The sequence below is a fragment of the Tamandua tetradactyla genome, chromosome 16 (genome assembly GCF_023851605.1).
Source record: "Tamandua tetradactyla isolate mTamTet1 chromosome 16, mTamTet1.pri, whole genome shotgun sequence".
NCBI classification, from domain to species: Eukaryota; Metazoa; Chordata; class Mammalia; order Pilosa; family Myrmecophagidae; genus Tamandua; species Tamandua tetradactyla.
In genome coordinates, this window is record NC_135342.1 from 62,861,191 (window position 1) to 62,874,427 (window position 13,237).

Here is a 13,237-nt window from a genome sequence, read left to right on the forward strand (position 1 = left end):
TTTCCAGGGCCCCTCACAACTCCTAATCTGCTTTCTGTCTGTATGGATTGTGCATGGATTGTATGTCAGATAGATTGGGGTTCAACCTTGTATTTTTTTTAGCTTTTTATTTTGAAATAATTTCAACTGTATAGGACAGTTGCAAACATAATGTAAACCCCATACAGAGAACTCAATATACCCCCAACCTCCAGATGCCCATTTTAATATTGTGCAACCTATGCCATATCTTTGTATCTATCTATCTGTCATCTGTCTAATCTATCTAGCTTTCATCATCTATCTCTTTTGTGAACATTAGAAAGCAGTTTGCACACATCATACTACTTGAACATATAACACTTGCACGTATGTACATTTCCTATGAACAAGAATATTCACTTACATAATACTGCAGTTATGAAGTTCAAGAAATTTAAAGTTGATATAAAGCTTACATTCCAATTTTTATGTCCCAATAATGTCCTTTTGAGCCTTTTCTCCTTTCTTAAATCACATCCAGTATTATGTATTGCATTTAATTGTCATTATCTCTTGTTCTGTTTCTTTTTTTTAATTGTGGAAACATATAAACATATAAACAACATAAATCTTCCCATTTCATCTCCTCTCAAGCCTACCATTTCAGTGGGATTAATCATATTCACAGTGTTGCAGTACCTTACCAGCAGTGTTTGCTAGAATTTTCCTTTCACCCCAAACAGAAATGCTACCTTCTTTTGTATTAACTCCCCATTCCCTCTGGCCGCTGTCCCTGGTGTGGTAGTTAGAGTCAGGTGCCAACTTGGCCACGTGATGGTGCCCTGTTGTTCTGTTACTGTGAATTTAAATCATCAGCATGTGAAATTCACCTATGGCTGATTACATCTGTGATCGGCTAAGGGGTGTGCCTTCCTCAGTGAGTGACTGATGGTTAATTTAATTAGCTGGAAACTTAGAGAAGTCAGAAGAGCACTCATTAACTCAGTACAGCCCAGCAGAACTCAACTCAGAGCTCAGAGCCAACTCAGATGCAGACATATGGAGATGCAGAAAGGAATCACCCTGTGGAAAGCAGTTTGAACCCAGAAGCCAGGAGGGAAGGCTAACAGATGTCCCTGCCTGCCTTCCCTTGTGACAAAGAAAACCAACTGCCTTTCCTCCAAAGAACTATAAATCTGTAACTAAATAAATCCCCTTTATAAAAGCCAGCCCATTTCTTGTGCAAATTAAAATGCCTGGTAACTTGTACTGTTTTTTTTTGTCTCTATGAGTTTATGTATTCTCTGATATTTTATTTGTGACTACAGGGGGCTTAAATTTAACATCCTAAATTTATAACAGCCTCGCTTGCTTTGACACCAACTTAACATAAAAACTGTTTTTATGCCCCTCCTTTATGTAGTTCTTTTCACAGATTACCTATTTATATATTAGTGTGCCAAACCAAATGATTTATCGTTATATTCTGTGCATTTGCCTTTTAAATCCTATAAGAAGTAAAAAAGTGAAGTTACAAACAAAAATAAAATAGTACTGCTATTTATATTTACCCATGTCATTATCTTTACTGGAGTTGTTTATTTCTTCATGTGGTTTAAGCCAATTGTCTAGTGTCCTTTCCTTTCAGCCTGCAAAACTTCCTTTGTCATTTCTCATTGGGCTGGTCTAGTGGTGATTAAGTCCCTCCAGTTTTGTTTATCTGGGAATATTTTAATACTTTCTTCTACAATGTATTTTTGCTCATCTGACTTTGCTTTTTGAATCTCAGTTTTCTACATTTATAAAATGCTTACCAGGCAGGAACTTTGTGAGAATTAATTGTATGTTAAATATTTTGCTATATACATAGCCAGTTCTTGAGAAGGCATACAATAAACAGATGCTATTATTTGCTTTATAAAAGCAGTAACAGTGGAGTTCCTATAAATGGTTTACTACTGTGTTTAAACTGCCTAGTCACCCAAAATTCAGGTAACACACAACTCAATCATTTACTCTGATTAGGGAACCTGACTTTTGCCTTCCAGGGAGTTAAAAACTAGTTGAGGTGAGAAATAAATATAAATTCAGGGACTGATGTATGCTACAGGCTCTAAAATGCCATGGAATTTAGAGGAGAAGAATCATGTAATCCATGTATCCTTAATAAATATTTGAATTAATGAATAAATGAATGAACAGTTGAACAGTTCCCATAAGTTCCATATGGCATAAGTCCTATATGACAGGCTTATGGAAGAGGTAGAATTTGAAATGTATGTGTTTAGTAAGTACCACTGCCAACCTTTGTATCTACAAAATACCAATCTGGTCATTAGGTTACATAGCAACCCTTAAGGTAGCTAAAAGAAACTGGAGTTTGATGATTGTTTTTAGATGGCTAGTCCAGAACTTTTGAGATATTGATATACTTCCATTAAGGAAGTTTAAAGGGAGTTAGTAGGTTTGGGCTCAATGCAAGGAGGAATGTACTATTAATGTGCAAGAGAGGGTGACAATCAGGTATGTGTCACGCAGCGGCATTTTAGCTTCCTTGAGATGTCAGAGAATTAGTTTTTCAGACTGAGCTAAAAGGAGACTTTTATCTCTAAATACCTCTACTTAAAAAAATTCCCATTTCTGAATTCCTATCTGTGAACTTAATGCATCTTATTGATAAATTGATAGGGGTTATTCTTAACTCTTCTCATTTCCTCTCCACATGCCCTTGCCTCCATCGCTCTTTATACCTTTAGCCTACTTTATTTGTCTTCATAGGCTTTGTTACTACTTGATTTTTATTTATTATGTCTGTCTCTCTGACTAGAACATAAACCCCTTTTGAGCTGATACTTTGTCTTTTTACCACTCTATCAGCAGAACTAAGAGAGAGCCTAGCACATAATTGGCACTCAATAAACATTTGCTGAATGAAAATATACATACACACATATAATGCATTTGTATAAGTGCTGTTCAATTTTTTCTAAAAATAAAAGTACTACTTCTTTGTAAGAAAATATGGAAAAGTATAAGATTAAAGTGAATAAAAATTGGAGGAGTATATCAACAATATATACTCCTAAGAAATAAGCTCACTTGAGTTTTGTGTAAAGTTTGAGGTGTTTTGGCCCTATCAAGGTAGTAAATAATGGAATTTTAACTTCATCCGTGCTTTTGTTGTTGTTTGTTTGTTTTTTTACAAAAGATGCTGGCAAGGAAGGATGGAAGGATGGCTCCACAGGGATTATGTCTGGGAACACAGGAGCCAGCGCCAAACAATAGGCTCTTACCTTATCTGGACGATCTTTTCTTTTTACCATCTGTAATTGGTGATATCATGATTAGGTCTGCATATTACTTCTGGACACTGCCGTACAATGCACTTCATTTAGCTGAGTTTATGGAGATTACATTCTGCACAGGAAGCTGGCTTCTTGATTATCAGGCTCCACAGAGTCGTAGGAAGGCTTAAGGAGTGGGAAAAATTAGGGTTGATTTAAAGAGACAGGGTTATTTGGAAAAGCACAGAGAATTTTTAAGTTTGTACAAGTGTCCGTGATGTTCAGTTTTCCATAAACAGAACTGATTCCTCTATAAAAAAGAGCCTCTTTCAGCTTCCCATTCCTCATCTTTTAAATAGGGCTGCTAATACCTACTTTTTGAGATTGTTATAGTCTTAATGAACTAACTCTTTAAATAATCTAGCATAGTAGCTAGAAGATAAAAACCTCAAATCTCACATAGTTCCCAGAACATATGGTAAGGTAATCATTCAGTTCCTTTTCTGTCTCCTTTTATCATAATTATCACTAACAATACTATCAAGTTTTAGTTGATTTATTGTAACAAAATTACATTTTGAAATTCTATTGTGTTAGATTACAATTTTGAATAACATTTTGTACTTCTTGAGATACTTTAAATTATCCTCCCTGAATTAATGTAATTAATTGATTTACTTATTTTTTTCTCTGTGTTAGATTACAAACAGTTTGAAGGATAGAGAAGCTTACTCATTTTTATATTTACTACAATACCTACAACAGTGCTTTGAACCCAGAGTTCAATAAAAATTTGTTAAATTGAGTGCATTTGTGCTAACCTTTTTGAAAGGTACAACTAAAATATGTAAGATCATTATTGTTGATAAAAATAAGCATGCTCAGACACATAACTCTGTAAAGCCAGTACAAATCTAGGTGCACAGTATAATTACTGTGACCATTTATTGAATTGTAGAGAACCTAGCATGAGCATGTGGCAGTTATAGCTTAAAAGACTGACAGATCTAGAGCAAGCTATGTTTTTGGTTTTCTTTTCCAAATTCAGTTTTAACTTTTTCTAGTTGATGGTTATTGTGTGTTCATTTGTTTGTCCCTAGTAGCAGGTCCTTTAACAGTAGGACAATTAATGTATAGATGAATAATGGGCAGATTAGAAGACACAGAGGTAGTCAAAAGTAGGAATGGAAGAATTGAGAAAATGGATTAATTTATCTGTTTCATCCATCAGCTCTTTAGGCAGCGTACATGAAATGGAGCTGCTTCAGTTCAGTTTTCCTTTGCTTCAGCTTGTCTGGCAATTGCAAATAGTTTCATTACCATATCTGAGCAAAACCTTAGAGCTGAAATTGTTCACTTTAGGGCTAGCATGTTGCTTAAGACAAGACTCTAAGCCCCACTAAATATCTGGTGTTTGATCCCCATTCTTCTGGCCTTGCTTTTCACCATTCCCTTTTTCCTAGGTGTACGTGGTTGGGAATGAACCTTTAACTATTTTGATGAATTCTCTACTGCCAGTCCTGGAAGTGCTCTTTTCTCTATACTGTTTTACCAAGCAGAGTGTTTCTCACATAAGGTAAATAACCTAGAGCATCTTTAAATTTATAAATAATGACGTCTTTTTTTGCATGTTGTTCTTGTTCTTGTTTTGAATATAAGACATGCCATTTTGTTATTGTTATTTTCCTTTAAAGTCAGGAAAACATTTAGGGATCCTTTTTCCTCCTCATCCAGAAAAGAAAGGAAATTTTGCCAATCATGGTTTGCAGTTTTTAGGAAGGCTTGCTTCAGCATCTGTCCTAGACATAAGAGACAAAAACCTCTTCTAATATTTATAAACATGCCAGTGTTTGATCAGTGAAAAATACTGGAATTACATGTATAGGGAAGAGGAAATAGGGATCATAACCACTTTGTGATTATGGGGAACTAGAAAACAGTTCTAATTGTGAGGAATTAGAAAACAAGTTTTGGAAATCCATATCAGAATGCAGTAAACTTTGTAATTGAAATTTGGATTTGGTGTTAGTGATGCAGAGTCTTTAGAAAGAAGGATTTCCTACTCATCCAGAAAGCAGTCCTCTGTTTTTAATATTAGTAGGATATATTTTGTAGTAGTTCTTTATTCTCAGCTATTTATGCTGTTTTTTCCTCCTGTAAAATTTTATATCCTTTCTAAAGTCTTGTAGAATTCTGATTTTTGGTGTTTGAAATCTCATGTACAATAATAGTTAGTACCTTCATGATAGGGTTACTATGAAGACTAAATATGCATGTAATAATTCCTGTAAGTGTTTTAGTACAGTTCCTGGCAAATAGTAAGCTCAATAAATGATAGCTGTCATCATTGTCGATTTTAAGTGGTGGCAGAATGCTCAGTCTTGTATATTATTCAAAGCTACATACTGCCTTTGGCTCTCTAATTTTTGGACAGCATATTGTTGTAGTCCACAGCAGTAGGTGATGGAAGCTATAAATATATGAATTTGGCTTCAAGAATTGTCCATGTAGTAAATCTAGATTTAGTTTTGAAACCCAAGTCTTCACAGCAGTACCATGTCCTTATCAGAGAATAAAAAGAAGAGGCAAATATTTATTCCTTTCCTCTCCTATGGCACAGATAAAAGAGTTTGAGGAATCAGCAATATTTTTGTTGGTATGCTGTTTCCTGACCACCAGCTATCGGTCCCATGGTCCCAACAGATAGATAACTGTTTAAGTGTAAGCTTTCTTTCACAGATCCAAAGGGAATTTAAAAAGAAATCATGTGGGGCTATGTGGCATGTCAAGGTTGCTTCTAGAGCCAAGGATTAGTGAATCACTCATTGAATTTCAGGATTTTGGCATTTTGAAATTCACAAGAAGCATACTTTCCACTCCTTCACTTCAGTAGTAGTAGGTGATTGTGCCAGCATTTAGAATGCAGTGGAGCTGACAGTCTTTTTCTTCTTTTTTAATGTTAGCTTGTTAGAAGTGTAGAGTAAGATGACAGGCTCATTCATTACTGCTTTTTCTGCCAGGTCACTTTGCCAGGAGATCTTATTATGGATTCTGAAGAAGCTGGAGAGGAAGAAGGCAATTGCCAGCCTAAAAGGATTTGCAGGGTTGGACAAATCTGGGCCCTGTCTTCATTCTCTGTGTCAGTTTAGAGCTGCCACTCAAGGTGGCATTATGATTACCATCAAAGAGGCCATTAGGTGAGTCTACCCATCCTTCGCTGTCTGCAGATTTAAATCCAGTCAAAGGCTATATTGCAATAACACCACTAAGGGGCGCTGATAGAAAGGAAACCAGAAACTCAAGTATCTGAGCCACTTGCTATATATCCTCTCTGAAGGCAACCTATTCACTTCACAAAGCCTTTGCTTGTGAATCTGAGTAAAGGGTAGACACATGTTCACCCTCAACAATGTAATTTTCCAATTTCTGACTCTAAAAATGATAGCTCCATCAACAGAAGAGTGGCTAAACAAACTGTGGTATATACATACGATGGAATATTATGCAGCTTTAAGACAAGATAAACTTATGAACCATGTAATAACATGGATGGACCTAGAGAATATTATGCTGAGTGAATCCAGCCAAAAACTAAAGGACAAATACTGTATGGTCCCACTGATGTGAACGGACATTCGAGAATAAACTTGAAATATGTCATTGGTAACAGAGTTCAGCAGGAGTTAGAAACAGGGTAAGACAATGGGTAATTGAAGCTGAAGGGATACAGACTGTGCAACAGGACTAGATACAAAAACTCAAAAATGGACAGCACAATAATACCTAATTGTAAAGTAATCATGTTAAAACACTGAATGAAGCTGCATCTGAGCTATAGGTTTTTGTTTTGTTTTGTTTTGATTTTACTATTATTACTTTTATTTTTTTCTCTATATTAACATTCTATATCTTTTTCGGTTATGTTGCTAGTTCTTCTAAACCAATGCATATGTACTAAGAAATGATGATCATGCATCTATGTGATGATGTTAAGAATTAATGATTGCATGTGTAGAATGGTATGATCTCTAAATGTTGGGTTAATTTCTTTTTTTCCGTTAATTAAAAAAAAAAAAAAAGAGAAGGGATATTTGGAGATGAAGGGATACAGACTGTACAACGGGACTGGATATAAAAACTCAGAAATGGACAGCACAATACTACCCAATTGTAATGCAATTATGTTAAAACACTGAATGAAGCTGCATATGAGGTATAGGTTTTTTGTTTTTGTTTTTTTTGTTTTTTTTTTCTTTCTATTATTGTTTTAATTCTTATTCTGTTGTCTTTTTATTTCTTTTTCTAAATTGATGCAAATGTACTAAGAAATGATGAATATGCAACTATGTGATGTTATTAAGAATTACTGATTGTACATGTAGATTGGAATGATTTCTAATTGTTTTGTTAATTCTTTTTTTAATTAAAAAAAAAAAATGATAGATGCATGTTCAGAGTCAGATTTATTCCTAAGGACATTGTCTGAAAGCTATCTTTTGTGGTAATATTATGATAGGGGTTTGTTTATCCTAGGTATTGATTAGCTGCAAGAATTGAATATTGTCCATTTAAAAATCTGCATTGCTTAATATAATACTTGGTACATAGAAGGTACCTAATAAATGTGAATTGAATGAGTGAATCTATGTTTGCATTTTAAATTGTTGCTTCTTTCTAGTCTTATATATAAAACTATCATATATAGAGAGATCATACTTATCTACACATAAATATATATCATATTTGTATACATATAAATTCATTTGTATATGAATCTAAATTCCAGTTAATTGAGGTCATATAGTATTTAGCTGGTGGCAGCTTCCATATCTGCCTATCCCATCATATTCATGGTTAACTTGGTAAAGTTTTAAGACATTTTTAATGTGAAGAATGTAAGGGAGATAGCAGAATACATAAATTGCAAACAGAAATTCCAGGTGTAAACTCAAGCTACTAATTTACAGAGATTTTTTGAGCACTGGAAATTTTTGTGGTATAATACATCCTGGACTGAAAAAGTTTAAAATTTTTTGATGTGTTTACTTAGAATCTCTTTGGAAAAGTCTTTAACTTGGGACCAATTATATGACAATTTCAAATTATTTGACATCATTAGTTACAAATTATTGCCATCTTAACAAGTCTTAGTTAACTTTTTAGTGGATAGATGTCAGAAACAAAATCAACTATATAGACAATGGTTGAATGAATCTCCATCCAGTGCCAGAAACTATGGTCCTTAATGTAGGGTCTCTGCATGGCTTCTGGGGGTCTATAGCTCTGTGAAATTAAACATGTAACTTTGTCTTGATGTATAAACATGGATTTTTTCTGAAAGTAGACTCCATAGTTTTCATTAGATACTCAAAGCAGTCCATGCACCCCAAGGATTGGCAACTAACTACTATAGAAGGGAAATATATGTTTTTGTGTGTGTGTGTGTGTGTGTGTGTGTGTATAATTTTACCATTTGTTCTAAAGATCCCAATAACCCTGCTAGTCCGTCAGCCGTAGGTCAGGTACCTTGGCCTGTATCACCACTTACCTTTGATTCTATCTTTCTGCTCAGCAGCAATTATCAATAAGAAAGTTCGTCTCAATAAATTCTCAAAGAGCAGCTTAGATTTTGTGATCTTTGGAGTCAGAGTTTTACTTTTCTGAAATTAAATATTCCTATTTGAAGTTGACTATCATTGAAAATTTTAAAATTAACAAAATAGAACTTCTTAAAATAATTCTTGTCATGTCCAAGTGTATTTGAATATAGTACTTCATTTTGATGTAATTACAGAAGCTTAGAATGTTTATTCATTTCAACTTTCCTTCTTACAATAGAATAGCAATTTGTGGTGGAGAAAACGTGACTGATCTGAAGGACTTGAGAATTTTGGGATAATACAGAAAGTAATCCTAAGCTTAGTTTATAGGTTATTCATTTTCCCAGAGGAATATAAAGATCATCTTGTTACTCAACTGACTAATTGGGACCTAATGCCCAATGAGATGATCTGCCAAAGTAACTGTAATAATTTTACTTTTTGATGAGATAAAACAATATGTCAATTTTTTCTCGATTTATTCAGAAAAAAAATTATTTCTTTGATCACAAAGTAGTAAATATAAAACAACCTAAAAAAGAAAACAAAAATCACCCACTATCCTATTCACCATCTATGCTATTTAAGTATTTGTTTTCTACTATGTCTTCTGTGTATTTGTATTTGTTTAGGTGATACAATATTATAATATTATACAATATTGTATCCTGGTTTCTTCACTTATCAGATGGATTAAAAATGAAGGCCTTTAACACTTCATGAAAAGTTTCTTGAAACTTTTTGCAGAAATCATAACTTTTCAATAACTTAGCCAAATTTTGGTAATTCTATTTGACCTACTCAGTGTTCTGAATCTTTATGTACTTTTTAAAATTTCAACTAATTGGTTCATATTAGTTGAGATTGACTGCGTTTCCTCCTATAATGATCATATCTTTTTCTACTGCCCATAATCCTTTGGCAAGTCATCAGAAAATAGCCCACCTTCCTTTGAGTGTTGTTCAAGGCCCTGTGTGGTCTGGTCTTGCTTTGCAGTCTTCTCTATCTCTATTTTTTCCTCAGAAATCAGATTACCTGCCTACAACTTATGCTTTAATTCCTCCCTGCTTTTGCAGTGTATTGAAATAATAGTAATTCTTTAAGATCTGCCTTAAAAGCCACTGCCTTCATGAATCCTTTTCCCATCTGAGCTAATGGCCATGGAGGGCATGATAGCTTAGATTCTTGGAAGAAGTACTTTTTTCAGCATGAAGAAACAGGAAAATAATTTTAAGATCTTTTTGAGATCTTTCTACTGATTTACTATATGGAAATAACATGTTACTTTAGAGGATTATTATGGGGTTTTAAAAATATATATTTCTGGATGACACTGTCAAAATAAATATTACCTTGCATTGCAGTAATGAAGATGAAGACGAAGCCCTATACCAGAAGGTGTCCTCAGAGCAGTGCCAAGTAGAGCATCTGGGGGATTTGCTGTCCCACTGTCAGGAATGTGGTTTGACAGGAGACTTCTTTATCTTCTGCTTGAAGGTAAAAACTACCTATAGTTTGTGGACAGTTTCATTCTTGAGTGATTCCAGGAGATGATTTGGATTTCCAAGGCATTCATGATTTTAGGTCCAAAAATTTAGGTCCTAATTAAAGAAAAATTGTCAGAAGACATAGTGGTAATTTAGTTTTTTTGTAGCCTTTGAGGAGGGTTGTAAAAGGAGGAAATTCATCTTCAGCAGTACACATATGCTTTACTCCTTTCCAGGGTAATCTGCTCTGAAATTTTAGAGATGAACAAAACAGAACTCATGGTCTCTGAATGGGTTAGTCTTTGTTCTGCCTTCACATTAAGAAGTCTTTTGAAGTTAATAGAGGGTTTTACAGCTACAGACTAATCGCTTATCCTTTCTGACAATGTTCAGTCAGGTATCTTGAGAAGAGATTTAGCAATTCTGCCTCTCACATTGCACTTTGTAGCCACTTGAACCTTCTCCTGGTTTGTTTCTTAGTGCCAGTGCTTGTTCTTCCTTTTGCCCTGATCTCCAATAGTAACTTGTACCCCATAATGTTACTCCTTACTTGCATTATCTGGTATCATAAACTGTGGTATCTGATTCCCTTTCCCCCAGCTCTGCCTTCTCTGCTATCCCCTAAATAAAATATCTATTCTAAAAGAATATGTGCAGTTTAAGATTGAGGTGGTTGTAAGAGAATTCATGGAGGAAAACAAGTCTAATACCTGGACACATTTTTTAAAAATTTATTTATTAATTAAAAAATAAAGAAACAAAATAAAACAACATACATGGGGGGAAGAGTGAAATGAGACAAAGTGTCAGTGACGGAGAGATTCCAGAGTCGAGAGGTTATCCTGGAGGTTATTCTTATGTATTAAGTAGATATCACCTTGTTATCCAAGATGTAATGGAGAGGCTGGAGGGAACTGCCTGAAAATGTAGAGCTGTGTTCCAGTAGCCATGTTTCTTGATGATGATTGTATAATGATATAGCTTTCACAAAGTGACTGTGTGATTGTGAAAACCTTGTGTCTGCTGCTCCTTTTATCTACCTTGTCAACAGATGAGAGGAACATATGGAATGAAAATAAATAATAGGGGGAACAAATGTTAAAATAGATTTAGTTTGAAATGCTAGTGATCAATGAAAGGGGTCAGTATGGGGTTGGCATGTAAAATTTTTTTTCTTTGTTATATTTTTCTGTTGTCTTTTTATTTCTTTTTCTGAATTGATGCTAATGTTCTGGGAAATGATCGTGATGATGAATATGCAACTATGTGATGATATTGTGAATTGCTGAGTGTATGTGTTGGGAATGTTTGTGTTTCTTGTAATTTTTTTAATTAGTAAAAAATTTTAAAAAACACAGCATACATAATCAGTAATTCACAATATCATCACTTAGTTGCATATTCATCATTTCTTAGAACATTTGCACCGCTTTAGAAAAAGAAATAAAAAGATAACAGAAAAAGAAATAAAACAATAACAGAGAAAAAAAACTTACACATACCATACCCCTCACCCCTCGCTGTCATTGATCACTAGCATTTAAACTAAATTTATTTTAGCATTTGTTCCCCCTATTATTTATTTTTATTCCATATGTTCTCCTTTGTTGACAAGGTAGATAAAAGGAGCATCAGACACAAGGTTTTCACAATCACACAGTCACATTGTGACAGCTGTATCATTATTCAATCATCATCAAGAAACATGGCTACTGGAACACAGTTCTACATTTTCAGGCAGTTCCCTCCAGCCTCTCCATTACATCTTGAACAACAAGATGATATCTACTTGATGCCTAAGAGTAACCTCCAGGATAACCTCTCAACTCTGGAATCTCTCAGCCATTGACACTTTGTCTCATTTCCCTCTTCCCCCTTTTGGTCGAGAAGGTTTTCTCAATCCCTTGATGCTAAGTCTCAGCTCATTCTAGGGTTTTTCTCAATCGCTTGATGCTGAGTCTCCGTTCATTTCAAGATCTCTGTCCCCTGTTGCCAGGAAGGTCCACACCCCTGGGAATCATGTCCCACGTAGAGAGGGGTAGGGTGGTGAGACTGCTCGTTGTGTTGGCTGGAGAGAGGGACCACATCTGAGCAACAAACAAGGCTCTCTTGGGGGTGACTCTTAGGCTTAAATTTTAAGTAAACTTGACCTATCCTTTGCGGGGTTACGTTTCATATGAACAAACCCCAAGAGTCGGGGCTCAGCCTATAGCTTTGGTTGTCCACACTGCTTGTGAGAATATCTCCCCGTTCTCACCACTCCCTGAAGGGGGCTTTGCAGATACTTTTCCAATCACTGAACGAATCACTCTGGGATTCATCGGGGCATCACTCTGGACAAACCAGCAAAATCTCATGTCCTACCTGAGATTCCAAGTACTTATGGCGTTCAGTCAAACTATCTACGTAAGTATATTAGGAAATGTACTAGTCAAAATATAAATTTTGTAACAAACATTTTTTGCTTTAGTCTCACACAGAAGGTGACGTTTCAAAATATTAATTACCATCTATTTTCAGTACCCTGCAATAATGACATTCCTTTGTTCTTCCTCATGCAAAAACATTTTGAAAATTGTACCTTGTACATTTCACTATTATTATACACTGTAGGCATTCCTAGATTATACCATCTCAATCTTTAACATCTATCTTTCTTTCTGATTTCATTTATGTCCTCAGCCCTCCTCCCTCTATCATTCTCACATGCAGCTTTATTCAGTGTTTTAACATAATTATATTACAGTTAGGTAGTATTGTGCTGTCCATTTCTGAGTTTTTGTACCAGTCCTGTTGAACGGTCTGTATCCCTTCAGATCCAATTACCCAATATTTTACCCTATTTCTATCTCCTGATGGTCTCTGTTACCAATGACACATTCCAAGTTTATTCATGAATGTCAGT

The 13,237-nt window shown here is 34.9% G+C and overlaps 1 protein-coding gene across 2 annotated transcripts in view; it reads left to right on the top strand.

Moving 5' to 3' along the window:
• The window catches only part of TANGO6 (transport and golgi organization 6 homolog), a 294,759-nt gene that overhangs the window by 59,399 nt on the left and 222,123 nt on the right, over nt 1-13,237 (top strand). For both annotated transcript variants that reach the window (XR_013163629.1, XM_077132839.1), the window contains exons 8-10: nt 4,709-4,821; nt 6,266-6,442; nt 10,210-10,342. Coding sequence is in view for 1 of the 2 variants with exons in the window: in XM_077132839.1 (XP_076988954.1) it covers nt 4,709-4,821; nt 6,266-6,442; nt 10,210-10,342 (423 nt within the window). In the remaining variant the exon portion in view is untranslated. The remainder of the gene's footprint in view (nt 1-4,708; nt 4,822-6,265; nt 6,443-10,209; nt 10,343-13,237) is intronic.